The 17,334-nt window shown below is 36.7% G+C and overlaps 2 protein-coding genes across 3 annotated transcripts; both read left to right on the forward strand.

Annotated features, from left to right (window-relative positions):
* The first annotated feature begins 1,132 nt into the window (after positions 1-1,132).
* LOC122036471 (histidine--tRNA ligase, cytoplasmic-like) lies at positions 1,133-6,901 on the forward strand. The gene is made up of 7 exons (XM_042595794.1): positions 1,133-2,625; positions 3,135-3,314; positions 3,414-3,671; positions 3,844-3,978; positions 4,072-4,353; positions 6,087-6,227; positions 6,363-6,901. Exons 1-7 carry the CDS (start codon positions 1,195-1,197, stop codon positions 6,672-6,674), a joined length of 2,739 nt encoding a protein of 912 aa, XP_042451728.1. The 5' UTR covers positions 1,133-1,194; the 3' UTR covers positions 6,675-6,901.
* Positions 6,902-7,204: 303 nt separating this feature from the next.
* LOC122036470 (E3 ubiquitin-protein ligase UPL4-like) lies at positions 7,205-15,526 on the forward strand. Of its 2 annotated transcripts, none has more exons than XM_042595792.1 (17): positions 7,205-8,085; positions 8,174-8,284; positions 8,390-8,506; positions 8,658-8,816; positions 8,928-9,089; positions 10,140-10,292; positions 10,368-10,489; positions 10,572-11,688; positions 11,975-12,035; positions 12,119-13,302; positions 13,392-13,619; positions 13,700-13,804; positions 14,030-14,110; positions 14,186-14,254; positions 14,342-14,470; positions 14,546-14,629; positions 15,069-15,526. In XM_042595792.1, exons 1-17 carry the CDS (start codon positions 7,525-7,527, stop codon positions 15,132-15,134), a joined length of 4,509 nt encoding a protein of 1,502 aa, XP_042451726.1. In that variant the 5' UTR covers positions 7,205-7,524; the 3' UTR covers positions 15,135-15,526. The 2 variants fall into 2 exon arrangements, with proteins under 2 accessions (XP_042451726.1, XP_042451727.1); XM_042595793.1 differs by having other exon boundaries at positions 7,569-8,085; positions 8,158-8,284.
* Positions 15,527-17,334: the final 1,808 nt, after the last annotated feature.

Genomic DNA, 17,334 nt, shown 5'->3' on the forward strand with positions numbered 1-17,334 from the left:
GTCAAATTGATGTTTGAGAGCTATAATTAGGAGATATAGATGAACACATATGAATTGATTTCATGTCATTCCGAGGTCATTTGATCCATCAGTCGATTTTTCTTGCCCATCAACCGGTTTTGGGCAAAATCAGTTGATTGATCAAACGACCTGAGATTGATATAAAACTAGTTTCTATGTATCAATCTATCTCTCTTGATTATATCCATGCCCTCAAACATTAATTTGACTCGATATATTGAGAACAATGATTTTTTGAATATGAATATATTTTTTTAAAAAATAATTTATATTCAAAAAATCATTATTCTCAATTTATTGGGTCAAATTGATGTTTGAGGGTATGAATATAATTAGAAGAACTAGCCGAACACATAAAATTTAGTTTCATATCAATTCAAGGTCGTTTGATCAATTAGTCAAATTTTTTTAACACGAATTAAAATTTTCAAATATATTCATGTTAAAAAAATAGTTGCTCTCAATATATTGAGTTAAATTGACATTTGAAAGTATGAATATAATTAAGAAAGATAGACAAACACATAGAAACTAGTTTCATATAAATTCGAGATCATTTGGTCAATCAGTAAATTTTGGATAAAATCAACTGATGTATCAAACGTCGAATTAACGTTTGAGGGCATGAGCATAATTATGGGAGATAGCTGAACACATAAGATTTAGTTTTCAATCCGAGATAGTTTGGTCTATTAACTAATTTTACCTAAAATCGATAGGAAAAAAAAATAAAAATAAATAAATAAATAAAAATCAGCTAACTAATTTTAAAAATAAGTAATTTATCTAAAATTTTAACGTTTCAAAGCGAAATAAATTCAACTGATGGTCGACTGATAAAATTGATTAGCCCGAAGGATAAAATAGTAAATAAATATGTAATTTAATAATTTTAAAATTACTTTACACGATTTAGTAATTTTAAAAATTTACCAACGTGCTTTATTACAAAAATGTAATATTAATATTGGACCGGCGGTGAAATTATATTTACAAATATTAAGAGGTCAAATATATCAAATAAAAATTCTCTGGGTAAAATGTAAAAGGCATTTCTCAGTGGGCGGCCCGGCCCAAATAATCTACTACCTCTTTGTCTTCCACGCGAGGGTTCTTCGTGTCCGTGGTGGTTTGACTTCGACTCCGTCTCGCGCTCGCCGTGGCTCTCCCTTCATGGCGTCTCCGTGGGCGAATTCTACCGTCACTGTTGGTGGAAAGGGTTCCTCACTCTCACCTTCGGCAGTATATGCCGTCTCCCACGGCGTATCCTCCGTCAGTATTGACCCCGCCGCCCTTGCGAAGCTCTCGCAATCCAAGCGGCCGTCTCCGACGGGCAGAATTCAGGATGACCCTTCTACTCCGCTGTCGTTGACAGCGGAGGAGTCTCGCGCCGCCCTCGTAGTTCTTCTGAATAAGCTCGTCCTCTCCGACGCCGCTGTCCGCCCCGGCCTCCCCTCTCTCATCGTGGACACGCTAAACCTTGCGTCTGGCCTTGAAAGACTCGATTTTTGTTCAGCTCCGAGGTTTTGGGACTCGATGGCCATGTTGAATGCGAGGAATCTGGATGAGATTCAAGTCGGCCGTGAGGAGTTTGGTATTTTCGTGACTTCGTGTGCAGCATCGGTTGGTGTCTGCGCGATCTTGGACTGCTGCGCCTCTGCTCTTGTGAAGGTGGTGGACGCCGTGGCAGCGTTGTCTTGTGAAGCTGCTCGCGCTGATGTCTCTGCGTTAGATTTGTTTGGCTCCGGCGATGGATTCTCGATGAAGGATGAGACCGATGTGGCAAGCGACATGAAGACATTGCTATTTGGATCGAAGCTTGTAGGGCAGGATGATTCTTCGCCTTTCAGTGAGATTCCTACCGTCAATGGTAGCTTCAGGGAGGCTCTCAGGTTATTCCATGGACGAACACGAGTTGAGTTGAATTCCAGTGTTAAGGTCAAGAAGTCAATTGTTATTGCAAATCACGGAAAGGAGAAAGCTTTTATCGCGTCAGTCTTGCCACTTGCAATGTCAATTCAGTCCTTGTGTGAGAGTAGCTTTGGCCGAGCTAAATCTTCTATTAATATTATCAGTGATAGTAGCTTGCGCTCTAGGGTTTCTGAGGTTTTTGAGAAAGCATGCTCAAATTTAGATGATCTGAGAGATCAATTTCACTCTGTGACAGAAAAGGCTGCCTCTGGATCAAATTCTGCACATGTTCTTCACTCTGTGTATGATTTTTTGGTTAAATTTAGGAATGTTCTTGCTTGGGAGGCAGTATTGGCATTGTTTTCCCTTGAAATAGATGACTCAATTGAGAGAGCTCAAGTGGATTCCTCGAAGGACAACAAACTGAATGGAGATCTAGTGAAAGGCGAGAAGAGTGACAAGAAAAAGAAGAAGAACTTAGGCAAGGGGACTTCTATCATAAGGCAGCTCCTTAAAGGTAGTGCTTTGTGTAGCTCTGAGCTTTCTGCTGAAAATATTTCAGTGTTGGTTGATTGGGCATCTGATCTGTCAAAATATTTCGATCCCATGGATGCTAGGCTAGATAATCTACTGACAAGGGTTAAGGAAATAGTTGAGGCCAATGAAGTCAGGAGACTTCCAAAGAATCCTAAGGTAATAAATTTTGAAATTGTTTGGAATCAAATAGTTTCCGCAGTTTGCAGTTGTCAATACCTACACAGGTTCTTTGTATCTAGAGGGTTTCAGCATATTTTACTATTTGCTTTTATCAATTCCTTCTTTTCCTTCATCGATTTTTGTTATATCCATGCTATGCTAGGGACTAATCAATTAGCCACCTTTTTATCATGGGATGCATTTCTGAGTTTTGACCATAATCTTCCATTTAATTTAGACACAACTTTGAGAACTGAATCATGTCCAACCTGCATTTTCTTGGAGTTATACTGACAAGAAGTCAGTCAGTGTGGATTTTGATTAGAAGCATGAGCTGTTTGATCACAATTTTTTTTTTCAAAATTTCTTGCTGTACTGCATTTGGGTGATGCATCATATGTATAAATTGAACCTTTATATGCCATATTATCCTGTGACACATGTATAAACACATTATTCTTCTTTGCCATTACAATTCAGAATTTCCTTTTGCTTATGTGTAGTAGGGTACACGTGATTTTGGAAAGGAACAAATGGCTATTAGAGAGCGTGCATTCTCAATTATTACAGGTGTTTTTAAGATGCATGGTGCTGTTGCTCTTGATACTCCTGTGTTTGAGTTAAGAGAGACTCTCATGGGTAAGTATGGTGAGGATTCAAAGTTGATATATGATCTCGCTGACCAGGTACACATAAAGATGTCAATGATTTTCTTATTGTAGCTTTTCTCTTCCAATTTATTTATTTGTGCACATTGCCATTAGCTATGTTTTCTTCTTTTATAGGGCGGAGAGCTCTGTTCTCTGAGATATGATTTAACTGTTCCCTTTGCAAGATACTTGGCCATGAATAATATAAATGCATTAAAAAGGTACCAAATAGCTAAAGTATACAGAAGGGATAAGCCATCAAATGGAAGATATCGTGAGTTCTACCAATGTGATTTTGATATTGCTGGTCAATATGAAACAATGGAACCTGATTTCGAGGTTATCAAAGTCTTGACTGAACTGTTGGATCAACTTGACATTGGCAGCTATGAGGTATTCTTTTTTCTTTCTACAGATTTCTCAATGGGAACTGTCATATTGTAAGAAGAATTTTGTCTTTTTTCCTCTTAAAAAATAGTTGAATGTGAGAAACAGTTGCGATCAAAAGTCTTTAACTGCTCCTAAAATATCAACTGTTCATGAAGATTTGTCTTTGTATTTACAGATTAAACTGAATCACCGGAAGTTGCTGGATGGGATGTTGGAAATCTGTGGAGTGTCCTCTGAAAAATTTAGAACAGTTTGCTCAAGCATTGATAAACTGGATAAGCAACCATTTGAACAGATCAAAAAGGAATTGGTTAGTAAAGCTTCTGCAAATTTATTGCTTATCAGTTCAAAACTCAAAGAAAACCTTTCTTCTGTGAATAAAGAAAACAAATTTGGTTTCTAGGTGGAAGAGAAGGGTTTATCGACTGAAATTGCAGATAAAATTGGCACTTTTGTGAAGAGAAGAGGGCCACCACTTGAAATTTTGTCAGAACTAAAGGAAGAGGGTAGCCAATTTTTGGAGAACACTGGCTCTGTTGTTGCCCTGAATGAGTTGGAGATTTTATTCAAAGCCCTTGAAAAAGCAAATTGTTTGAACCGAGTGGTGTTTGACTTGAGCCTTGCAAGAGGCCTTGATTATTATACTGGAGTTATATATGAAGCAGTTTTCAAAGGAGCTACACAGGTAAAATGATGCCTTCTGACCATAGTGTAATAGTTGAAACATTTTATGCATAGTTTATGATTTTTTGTTGTCTACTCTGAGGTAGCTGAATGGTTTGCACTTGATCGATAATAACCTCTGAATTTTTAAGGAGATCTAGGCCTGAGGAAATGAAGAGTTGAAATTCACTGTGGTTATCTATTTATGCACCTTTTTCATTCAGACATGTTTTTTTAATAGCTTGGTTAACAATTATTAAAGGTGATTGGCTAACCACTTATCATAAAAGCTTGAGCCATTTGGAAAGGAACCACTTATCTCTTCATGTGTGGGTGGGTCATATATATATATAACTTAGGTGAGATTCAACCTCTCAGCCTTTTGCTTTGATAATATGTTGAAGTTGATTGGATAACCACTTACCCCAAAAGCTGGAGCTTTTAGGAAAGTAACTAATTTATGTACTTGTATTGCTAAAACCTCTTCCTTCATATATGCGAGACAACAATCATGTCTTATTCCGTGAATGGACAAGTCTTCTTTTATAAAGCTAAATGTTTGTATATAATTGAATGATAGGTAACACTAGTGGCATATCTAGTTCTCATGCCTAGTGGTGATTTCATTATAAATATAATTATTATTTCATTATATATATATATATATATATATATATATATATATATACCTTGCTTGCCATCGTTGTTCTCCTCTCTTATTTAGCGTTGCTGCTCTCCTCTCACTCATCATCAGTGCTCGCTTTCTTTACTCACTAACCAAATTATTTTACATATCAACCAAATTGTTGTCACTTTCCTCTTTCACTCGTCAGTGTTATTCTCCTCTCTTTCTCATTGTTGACACTTGCTTTCTCTACTCGCTGATGGAGGGTCAACAACCAGTGTTTGTTCCTTGCCCTCCCCTTGACTTCCTCTGTTCACCATTATAGGTTGTCTCACTTTCTGAACATTGTGGCACCCTTTTCCTCCAGTTACCAAATTCACGAAGCTATCCAGGAGAGGGTTGTTGCACATTTAGACATCAGAGGTAATGATTTTATAGTCATTCCTTGATGCCTTTTCTTTCATATAATGTTGCCTATTTAATCAGCAAGCATACAATCTTAATAAAATAATAATTCAGATTATAGATATATTTCTCAAGAAGAAGTTATTTTAAATAGCAATCAAATGTGAGAGGTTCTTCAAAACAATCTCACACTGAAATCATGTTGAGGATAGTTTATAAAGACAATGAAGTTACTTTGCAACAATTAATTGTATTAAGATAGTAATATTTTTTGCATTATGCTGAAAATAATTTAACTCGTTTTTTTATTAAATACTTGTGAACATTATTATATCTCTGTTTGTATTTTATCATTAATGTTATCTAATTTGTCTTTGTCAAAATTTTCACCGTTCGATTTAATGAGCTCCCTCCAATAATTTTTTGGCTACATCACTGGGTAACACAGTTGTGGATGTAGTGTTTTGATTTATTAATCTGTCTCAAAGAATGATGATAAGGGAATAAAAATCTAATTTGGTATAATCTGGAAATTACTTCTAACACATCTGAACTTGTTCTCAGTTTGGTGTTTTTGTTGCCTCTCAATTTTGTTTTTTGTATTTTATTTCACTAGTAGTTTGACCTATTGAACCTGAAACCATCAAGTTTCCTGAATCAAATGCATGCCTGGAAATTCAAGGAAACTGATTTTTATTGTTTTTATTGCTCTTTCTGTGCCTTAGGTTGGTTCTATCGCAGCAGGGGGACGATACGATAATCTGGTAGGGATGTTCAGTGGAAAGCAGGTTCCTGCAGTAGGTGTCAGTCTCGGAATTGAGAGAGTCTTTACAATAATGGAGCAACTTGAAAAAGACCGAAATCAGGTTTGATGCCTCAATTTATTCATGTCGGAAACTCAATTTAATGTGTTTTTACACTAGTCATTTATGTTTCTCATCAGTCTGTATCGGCTTATCGCGCTCTTCTACTTCATTTTCGTTCTTAATCTGGTTCCGCAGGTCATTCGTGCCAATGAAACACAAGTCTTGGTAGCCATCCTCAGCAAGGATCTCACACTGGCTGCAGAGATCGCGAGCGAACTGTGGAATGCTAAAATCAAAGCAGAGTTCGGCCTCACCAAACGAGTAATGAATCATATCACACGCGCAAAGGAATCAGGAATCCCTTGGATGGTCCTCGTCGGAGAATCTGAGATAAGTAGCGGTATTTATAAGCTAAAGAACATCGAAGCCAACCAAGAGGAGGAGATTCCCAAAGAAAGAATTGTCGAGGAGCTCTGCATAAGGCTGTCAGGCCGAAGTACCAAGTGATTCAGAGTATGAACCAAGCCTTGCGTAACTAAGAATGAGTATGCTTCTGTTTAAGCTTAGTTGAGCTCAACTTGTGAGTGCCAACCGATCGATTGCAGTAGGATAAAGGAGATACTGCTTGTGTATGATTTTGATTCACAGTTACAATTTGCAAGTGTTCTTATGGATGTTTATGAACTCATTCTTCTCATTCTTTCTTGAAGTTGCTTAATGTAGTGCTTAAAGAAGTCTTGTGCCACGTCAAGTTTCTCATTGCTCATTGCCAATTTACAAAATTTTATTTTTTGATAGTTAAAAATTTCATTTACTTGTCAAATTTAACACATTTACATAAATTAATTTTAATATACTTTACAAATATTATACTAAATTTTAAAAGCTTAAAATGGTAATAAAAATAAAAAATTATACATTTATAAGAGAATGAGAAAAACCAATTGGGCCTAATAAAAACCCATGAACTGTTGAAGCCCATTTAACATCCATGGTACTTCCTCCAAATCTCATTCCTTCCTCCGTATCCCAATCTTCACAACTCAAAAATCTATAAATCGGATTTAATTGCGTTGCAGCATCGATAGACGAAATCGAAATCGAAACTGAAACGAATTGGAGTCACCGATCGAGAATCAGTCTTCGGATATCATCGAAGCCACGATTCCAGGGCGAAATCCTTAATCTTCTTCTTCTTCTTTGCCCGGTTCGATCGCCGCCTAACCGCTACGATCGTCCCCCTGCCCTTTCATTCTCCGTGTTTACGATCTCGAAACTCTCGATTTTCATCCTCTTTCGATTTTTTGGTTTCTTCTTCTTCTTTTTTTTTTTTTTTGGGTGGTTTGTTTTTAGGGTCATGGATCGAGGTCGGAAGCGCGAGGGCGCCGCCGACCTCCGTGCGGACAAGCGCGCGTGCAGCTCGTCCGACCACCGCCCCTGCTCCTCCGCCTCCGGCTCCCCGCCCCCGCAGCCGCCGCACAGCGAGATGGAGTCCTCCTCCTCGGGGAGGTCCGATCGCGGCGGGGACTCCGGATACGGGTCGTGCGACTCCGACGACTATGCTGGGGGTTACGACTCGCGGTCCGTGAGGGGGAGGCTGCACAGGGTCTTGGTTGGCCTCGCAGACGACGGCTCGGGAGGATCCGAGCAGCTCGCAGCGCTGACCGAGCTCTGCGAAGTGCTCTCCTTCTGCATGGAGGACGCCATGGGGTACTTCCCTGTGGAGAGCGTCGTGCCGCCACTCGTGAAGCTTGCTGGTCACGAGAGCAATCCCGAGGTCATGCTTTTGGCGATAAGAGCGCTCACCTACCTCTGTGATTCGATGCCGAGGTCGGCGGATGCCATCGTGCGGCATGGCGCCCTACCTGTCCTGTGCGGAAGGCTTTTGGCTATCGAATACTTGGACGTGGCAGAACAGGTATTTTATTCTCGCTCAACACATATTCTATTTTCCCCCCTTAAACCATTATGATAGAATTATTTTTCTTAGTTTACTATTGTGTTAGTGCCACCAAGCATTGGAGAAGATATCGCGGAAACAACCGATTGCTTGTTTGCAAGCAGGAACAGCAAATGCTGTCTTAACTTATATTGATTTCTTTCCAAGTAGTATTCAGGTTAGTAGAAGAGCAGCTTCTGAGCATCTTAGCTCTGTTCGTATCATATGGTTTTTGTCAAATTGAATTTCAAGTAACCACATTTACTAAATCTGCATTATTCAGAGAGCTGCAGTTTCAACAATAGCCAATATGTGCAAGAAACTGCCTCCTGATTGCTCTTCAAGTATTATAGAATCAGTCCCTACTTTATGTGCCCTTCTCCAGAATGAGGATACGAAAGTTAGTGCTCTACTGCTCTTGATTCCTATTTTTCATTATAATTCTTAAAACAAAAAAGGAAATTTAGTTCAGTTCTTGACTTCTTCATTGTTGTATTTACCCCTCCTATACATTTGGCGAAACTGCTTTTTGATCCCTGTTGTTGATGCAGTTGGTGGAAACTGTTGCTATTTGTCTTGCACGGATAGCTGACTCTATTGGCTCTTCCTCCAATTTGCTGGATGAACTATGCAAGCTTGGGTTAATACAAAAGTCCTTGGAATTAATAACTAATGATGGTCATAGGACACTCAGCCGTGTAACTTATTCTGTATGTTACTTTAATGATTTGGTATTCATTATTTGATCAGTTGATCATTTGCCATGTATCTATATACTTTTCTAGGATGCTTATCTTTTTTGTTACTTTTTACACATTCAGGGTTTAATTGCTCTTCTCACCAAACTTGCTGGAAATTCTCAGCTAGCAGTTCAGACCCTATTTGAGCTCAATATTAGCAGAACTCTGAGGAACGTCTTATTAGGTTCTGACATGTCAGATGATTCTGCTTATGCATCTACTGAGGATTTGCAAATCAATCAGGTTTCTATCCTCTACTTTGTTAACATGCTCATTAGACATGTGTTGCATGAAAGTATATATATCTTTTATATTTTCTGTATGATATATAAGCACACCTTATCATATTTTTATGTGATTGTTTTGAGATAATATAACATTCGTTCTTCAGACTACCTCACAAACTGAATAATGCCAACTAATTGAACCATATGAATCCTGAAGTGAGGAAGCTTGTTATAGGCTTCCGTACAACATACTTTCTGTCAAGCAGATCATCAAAAAGTAGCAATATGAATTTATTTTCTAAACATAAATTTCTTGTATTTCTTCTGCCTTTTGTCAATCATGGACCTCATTATTGCCCACTTTTTTTAACTATCAAAAACAAATAAGGGGGAAAAAAACTTCCAGGAAGGTTAAGGATGTGCCATATGGTTCTTTCACATTGTAAATCATAATGTTTGGTTCTTAAATGAAGTGAATTTAGGCAAGGGAAGGGTGCATGAAACATTGAAACATTCTAGGTGACCATGTTTCTGAATACTTAAATATCCTGTAGCATGAAGTCTGGGGTGGTCAAAGAATATATTAAATAGATCAAAACAATTTCCTTATACCTTGAGCTTCTGGGATAAATTCCACCTATTTAATCTTAACATGTAGTTTTGATATTTACTTGGTACAAGGGTTGAAAATTTTAGTCTGATTTGCTACAACCAAAATATGATATGAGTGAAACTGCACCATCTCCAGATGCTATCCTTTAGTCTTTATGTTTGCTTTGTGGTAAATTAACTAAATGTATGACTGCATTCCAACACTTAACCTTTTTCTTCAGATTCATATTGCTAGTGTCTCGTGATGTCAAACAATTTATTGTTAAGCACCATATTATTTTATTTAGATATAAATGTTTATAATTGTTTGTGGTCTTTGATTTTTTTTAACATGTAAAACTTTTTTTTTACATCATTTGCAGATCAAGGCTTAGTTGAATTTATGTAGTAGTAGTTGTTGCTGTATTTGCGGATCAACGACATTATTGATTTATCAAATCACTACTTGCTGCAGGTATATGAAGTTTTAAAGTTAGCTAACCAGTTAATCCCTCCAAGAGAGAGAGATCCAGACAATCAATTAACAGAAGCTAAGGAAAAGATTCAAATGGTTGTGCCCAATTTCTTGGATCAGTTTGCAACAGAAATTCTTCCTGCTTCTATTAAGGTTTGTTTCTGTTAATGGTACAGCATCTATTGCGAATAATATTAAGTTAATCTCTACATCACATATACATGGTAGGTTGTGAACTCTGATGCAAATCCATATGTATGTTATGGCTGTGTTTCCATCATAAGCCGCATTGCCTATTACAGCGCACCTGACACACTTCTGAAGTCAATTAAAGATATAAATATCTCATAGTGAGTAAATTACAGAATTGATGTGATCACATCAATATGTAGAATCTTTATTAAAGTTTCTCTCTTAAATTTTGTTGGGCAGTTTTTTGGCAGGGCTGTTGCTCAAGAAAGATCCACATATATTACTTTCTACACTGGAGACAGTTGAGATTCTGATGCAAAAACTTCCTGGTTTTTTCTTAAGCTCTTTCATCAAGGAAGGAGTAGTTCATGCAATTGATGCACTTCTTTCAGAAGATAAATGCACAGAGCCTGTACTTGGACACTCAGATGATCAAATGGTAGTAAAAGATATTTCCAGGTGCCTGTGCTATTCATTTGCTTTATCTAGGGTTCCATCCTCAGAAGCAAAGACATGCAAGATTGTAAAAGAATCTATCCACAATCTGGGAAGGCACATTAAAGCAACCTACTTTGCTAATGGAGCAATGAGCTCTGATATGGGATTTACTGAAACCCTTCAAAATCTCAAAACTTTGTGCAAAGTGCTAACTGAAAGTGTGGATATGCATTTAAATAGTGACAGTAGTCTCCAGGATGAGGAGAATTTAACTCAAATGTTAGACCAGGTAATGAGAGCTTTTTCTCAGGAAGATCCTATGTCGACCTTTGAGTTTGTCGAGAGTGGTCTTGCAAGATCTCTGATCCATTATTTATCAAATGGAAAGTATCCACTTGGAACTCATTCTGTTGGTTTATCAAGTCACATTCTCACCATACTAAAGAGATTCCAGACGTTTGCTTTCATTTGCTTATCAAAACCATGTCAAAGTTGTGACAATACCATTTTGGTTATCTTGCTGAAGAAGCTGCAGAATGCATTGTCTTCGTTGGATAACTTTCCTGTTATTGTAAGCCAGGGTTATAAGGCAAGAAACACTTATGCAGATATCCCTGCTAGGTGCTGCACCATGAATCCCTGCTTAAGAGTTCGCTTTGTCCGTGAAAAAGCAGAGTCACACTTGTCCGACTATAACAATGTTCTAAATGTTGATATTTCTTCATCGGTAGACGATATAGAAGGATATCTCTGGCCTAAAGTTAGTGAAAACAAGAATGTAAATCTGACAGAATCTATGGATAATAACATCAGCAAACTAAAACTCACTTCTTCAAGGTCAAATCATACTTCAGAAGGGGATTCTATAGAGACACACACAAATATCTCCAATGAGACATGTATTTCCAACTCTTCAGAGGTACAGTTTGGTTATTAACTTGTTATTTTTCATAAATCCTATTTTTGCACAAAAGAACTTAGTATAAATGGCTTTTGTATATCTACTATGATACATTTAATCTCATAATATTCACTCAAGTTCAATGGAAATAAGATATCAGGTGCTTTGGATGAACTTTTTTGATGCAGTTGCTTACAAAGACACATCTGATCTTATAATATTTCATTATAGTTCAATTGAAATAAAATGTCAAGCGCTTTAAGTGATCCTTTTCTCACAGTTGCTTAAATATTCTTCCACTTAGGTAATTAGAAGTCAAGAACAACTTTTGCCAACAGAAACTAGTCCACTGCAGTCAACATCTGGTAACCTTTCAAGTATTTTGAAAAAACAACTTGTTAGATAAACATATTTGTCACTACATACCTCTTTATCTGTTGTTCTTCAGGTGTGAAATCTGGTCCAGAAATAACCATAACAGCATCTCCTAGCATAGGAGAGGCAAAGCAAAAGTTAACTTTTAGCTTAAGTGGAAAACAACTCGACCGCTCTAAGACGCTCTATCAAGCAGTTCTAGAGGATCAAATGTCTTCAGAATCTCACATGGTTGTGGGGTCAAGATTTTGGAATCAATTATACAAACTTACTTACAGAGTAGCTGAAGATGAAAACTCAAGCAAGGGCCAACTCTTAGATTGTGTTTCTCAGTCAAACATCCTCTTGAATAAGCTTGGATTCTCCTGGCAAAAACTTCCTTTTTTTCCTACTATATTTCAAATTGAGATGCCTTCTAACTTTGATAAAATGAGTTCAACATATGATATTTTGTTTATGTTGAAAATATTGGAGGGCTTGAATCACTTTTCTTTGGAATTGTTGACTGATGAAAGAGTCGGAGCATTTGCTAAAGGGAAAATAGATAACCTTGATGATCTGAAAGTGATAATCCCTTCAGTTCCAGAACTGGGGTTTGTGAACAGTAAATTATCTGATAAGTTGGAGCAGCAACTCAGAGACCCTCTGGTGTTGACCACTGGTTATTTTCCATCATGGTGTAGCCAGTTAATGAATTCATGCTCTTTCTTATTTTCTTTTGAAGCAAGATGGAAGTACTTCTACCTCACAGCTTTTGGTTCTTTGAAAAATCAACAAAATAGCATACAACATTCAAATAGCCCTGGCACAAACTCCAGCAGTGATAGCCTCACTTATCCACGCAAGAAGTTCAAAGTTGATAGGAACAAGATCCTTGAATGTGCTATGAAAATGATGGAATTACATGTTCATAGTAAGGGTTCTCTTGAAGTAGAATATGATGAAGAAGTGGGTACTGGTCTAGGTCCTACGATGGAATTCTACACATTATTAAGTCATGAATTTCAAAAGGCTGGATTGGGTATGTGGAGAGAGGACCTTTGTCACAGTGTCGGTGAATCTGGATTATTGTCAGCTCCATTTGGACTGTTTCCCCGTCCATGGTCGACAACAACAGGTGTGTTGGGTGGGACTGAATTCTCTGATGTGATAAAAAAGTTTCTCCTCCTTGGTAAGCTGGTAGCCAAGACAATCAAAGACGGAAGGATATTGGACATACCATTTTCTAGAGGCTTCTATAAGATTATGCTTGAGCAGGTTCTTGCAAAGTTTTATACTGATTGCTTGTGTTTGTGAATGTTGTTTCTGTGCAGTCTAACCGTGGAATGAACTTAATGCTTCTGTAGGTGCTGAGTATATGTGATATCCAGTCATTTGATTCGGAGCTTGGAAGGACTTTGCTGGAGTTTCAAGCTGTTATCAATAGGAAAATGTTTGTCGAATCAGTTCCTGGAAAAAGCCATAGGGTTCCATCTAACTTAAATTATAGGGGTATCAGTGTGAAGGATCTTTCTCTTGATTTCACTCTTCCAGGCTATTCTGATTATGCACTTTCCTCGGAGAGTACAAAATTGGTAAGGTTCAGAGCAGGAAGAGTAGGACTCATTCCTTCTCATTCAAAACATTTTGGTAACTATAGTTGTTTGCTTGATAGGTTAATATTGACAACTTGGAAGAATATGTTGCGCTGGTTGTAGATGCAACAATTGGCAGTGGAATTGAGAGACAAGTTGATGCCTTCAAGTCTGGGTTTAATGAGGTAATTCTTTGCGTCATTGTTCAATTTAGGTTTGTCGAACCTAGAACTTTTATGGCTGGTTCTTCCTTTTTGATAGATGGTAAGCGAATGAAAGGAAAGATTTTAATTTGCATCGGACCAAACATGTATTATAATTCTTGATATTTTTAATGTTACTACAATCTGAGCTAGATAGTCTCAGCCCATGCTTTTAGTTTATCTTGCCTTCCCCTCCTTTATGTCCAGGTATTCCCTCTGAAAGCTCTTAAGATTTTCAATGAAGATGAGCTGGAGAGACTACTATGCGGTGAACAAGATACTTGGGATGTATGCACACTTTTCCCCTATTTTAGTCATTGATTTCGTGCTCCTTGATGATTATTATTGTCCCTTTCTATACAGTTCACTGAGCTTGTGGATCACATCAAGTTCGACCATGGATATACAATGAGCAGCCCTACTGTTATCAATGTCAGTTATCTTCACAAATCTCCCCAGAAATGTTTTATTCACAATATCAAACCTACCACAGTCTGTCTGTCCCTTTTTCTTTTGCAGTTGTTAGAAATCATTCAAGAATTTGGGTGTGATCAACGTAGGGCTTTCTTACAATTTGTTACTGGTGCTCCTCGACTCGCACATGGTGGCTTAGCTGCACTTAACCCTAAACTAACAGTTGTTCGCAAGGTTAGAATTTACAGTGTGATAATCCACCAATATTATTCTGTGCGCTTAACAACGAGCTTCTATTTTAAATTGCAGCATGGTAGCTGTGATGCTGATTTGGATTTGCCAAGTGTGATGACTTGTGCTAATTATCTAAAGCTCCCACCTTACTCTTCCAAGGTTTTGTTTCTTTCCTCTTTTTTTTTTTTTTTTTATCTGGATGATTCATTTAAACGATATTTTGCCTTCTATATGATGAGAAACGACAGTTTTATCACTTAAATTGATTTTTTGGTCTTTTGTTTTTGCAATTTATCATTTTTTTGTTAAGTGATATTTAGTTAATTATTAGTTTCCTGAATGAAATATTAAGTGTAGAACTAACGAGCAATTTTAATTTTTTTGTTTTGGGGTCCACTTTGATTTGTAGTTAGAAACTACAAATGAAACTGAAAATTTGGTTCAATTATTGAAATTGAATCCCATGACCCCAGGCAAAAAGTCAAACCAAATCGAAATACGATGCATTTCTTTTTGGCATGTTTGTCATCTAGAATATTCTCATAGATGTATCTCTCTCATCTGAAATATGATGCATTTCTCTCAACGTGCACTGCAGGAGAAAATGAGAGAAAAACTGATGTATGCGATAACCGAAGGTCAGGGATCGTTTCACCTCTCGTAAGCACTAAGCACGGCAAGACATTGCAACTCTTCTAAACCATCGGTACTCACTGCTTTGAATATGATTTGGAGTCACGAGGTTGAGACGATGTAAATAAGTAGCTGCAGGAGGAGCCTAGTGGTGGGCAGATTATTATGCACACCAAAAGGATGACAGTCCAGGCACCAAAATTGTACATAGTTCAGGTTAAGTCGATAGGTAGCGGTTACGCGTGCACATAAAAGTAATGTAAATAAGACGATATTAACTTAGATCTCTAGTTATCATCCAAGGGTATGTTTTATTCCTACAATATAAGTAGCCTTGCTTGTCTTGTTCATATCTTTTATCTGGTTAGTCTTTAGTTTGTGTTGTGTTTGCTACAGCTGATATCAATTATGTTTGATTAAATATGTTTTATTTGTGTAAAGTATTTTAGAAATATTTTTTTTCAAAAAAAAGTTTGTTTTTATATATTTGGCATACAAATAGTAAAGGTATTTCCCTCTTAAGCAGGGGTGGTTAGTCGGTTCAAATAAGGTAGGTCAGGTGGTTCGGTCGATTTGAGTGGTCTAAACAATTAGCTACCTTGGTCGTTCATGATTAGTAGAGAGTTCGGATCTTTCGTCTCTAAATTTTTCTGTCCTCATGTTTTCTGTCGATCGGACGGATCAGATTACATCTTAAGGCATTATGACATTCTTAAGATGTGTGCAGTATTTTTGTGATGTGCAAGGTATCCTTGAGATGTAATCTAGTTCGTCCGATCGACAGAGGACACGGGGACAGATAAATTTGAGGACAGAGGATCCCAACTCATTAGTAGAGCATAATTTGAGTTGGCTAGGTGAGTAAAGCACTTCGGGTAAGTTAGTTGTATTAGGGATTGGCGATTCAATTGGTCAAGACAATCGAGCAAGTTGGTTAGATTTGACAATTTATAGATGATTTGGGCGAACTAATCATTTCAAGCCAAGCGAGTTGGATCAATCGAGCTGAGCTAAATACAGATTAAATACGCGGATGGCGTCAGAAAGTTGAGAATTGGAGAAAAAATTATATTGTTTTCCCAAACCGATAAGTTCCGCAGCAAGATAGACAAAGAACCCAGTATTGTTAGTTTAACGATAAAATATAGATAGATTATGAGAGAATAGGTCGGAAGGTTGAGAATGAGAGTATAAGAGTGGGTGGAACGTATGTTTTTTAAAAGAATAATATTTGACTTGTATTTTCTATCTCTATTTTTTCTTAAAAAAATAGATAATATTATTTGAAAAGTAGAACATGTCTAAAAATTATTTTTTATTTTTCAAAAAACACACATTCCAAGAATGTGAGTATAAGAGTGCGTTTAGTTTACATATTTTTTGTTTTTATTTTTTGAAAAACATGTGATTTTTAAAAAATGATGTTTCTACGTCTATTTAAAAAAAAATAGATAGCATTTTAAAAAAATAAATAATGTCTAAAAATTATTTTTTAAAAAATTATTTAAAAATAAAAAATAAAAATACGTAAACCAAACTTCTCTAAGAATTGCAAAAATAAGAGATTTATTATAAGAGCATAGCACACGGATTAACTATAGCTCTTTTTAAGAGAGCCATTTTTCTCTCTTCAAAATGGTATGTTTTTATTAATTATAGCAATACGTTTATTGACTATGATTTCTCATCTCAACTACTGCTGAAAATTTTAGGAAAGAAAAATTAATTCTATATAAGTTACCCTACGGTAATTGATTTAATTTTTTTAATATATATATATATATTTGAAAAAGGAAAATATGGTTAATGTAGAGATATAAAGTATAAAAGTTACCCTACGGTAACTGATTGATTAACTCTATTGTGGGATTATTAATATTGTAATTCTATAGAATTTATATATTATGTTAAACTCTAGAGAAATCGAATTACTTGTAATTTATAAATTTCACAATAAATGGATGTTGTGCAACGTTGTAAAATTTATAATGAGGAATCCCTTCAGGATAAGGCAGTTTACATCTATTATACAACATGAACTAGAATTGCTCCACAGAAATTTCTGAGATAAATCAAGATCAAAGCCAGATAAGACCTTAATGACACATCTGCATGAACTCTTTAAAAGTTATCTAGCCATATTGATCATCCACATCAGCAGCTCTTTCTCGCAACTAGTTCTTCCCCTACACCTTGCATAGTGTTCAAGACATCTCTCTCTGCCTTTTTCT

The sequence above is a fragment of the Zingiber officinale genome, unplaced genomic scaffold (assembly GCF_018446385.1).
Source record: "Zingiber officinale cultivar Zhangliang unplaced genomic scaffold, Zo_v1.1 ctg167, whole genome shotgun sequence".
Lineage (NCBI taxonomy): Eukaryota > Viridiplantae > Streptophyta > Magnoliopsida > Zingiberales > Zingiberaceae > Zingiber > Zingiber officinale.

Bases quoted from the DNA above. Each gene is read 5' to 3' on its own strand.
- LOC122036471 (XM_042595794.1), top strand. From the start codon at position 1,195: ATGGCGTCTCCGTGGGCGAATTCTACCGTCACTGTTGGTGGAAAGGGT. The intron at 3,315-3,413 runs GTACACATAAAG...CTTCTTTTATAG, and splicing joins TATATGATCTCGCTGACCAG to GGCGGAGAGCTCTGTTCTCT. The intron at 6,228-6,362 runs GTTTGATGCCTC...CTGGTTCCGCAG, and splicing joins TTGAAAAAGACCGAAATCAG to GTCATTCGTGCCAATGAAAC.
- LOC122036470 (XM_042595792.1), top strand. From the start codon at position 7,525: ATGGATCGAGGTCGGAAGCGCGAGGGCGCCGCCGACCTCCGTGCGGAC. The intron at 11,689-11,974 runs GTACAGTTTGGT...TCTTCCACTTAG, and splicing joins GTATTTCCAACTCTTCAGAG to GTAATTAGAAGTCAAGAACA. The intron at 14,111-14,185 runs GTATGCACACTT...CTTTCTATACAG, and splicing joins GTGAACAAGATACTTGGGAT to TTCACTGAGCTTGTGGATCA.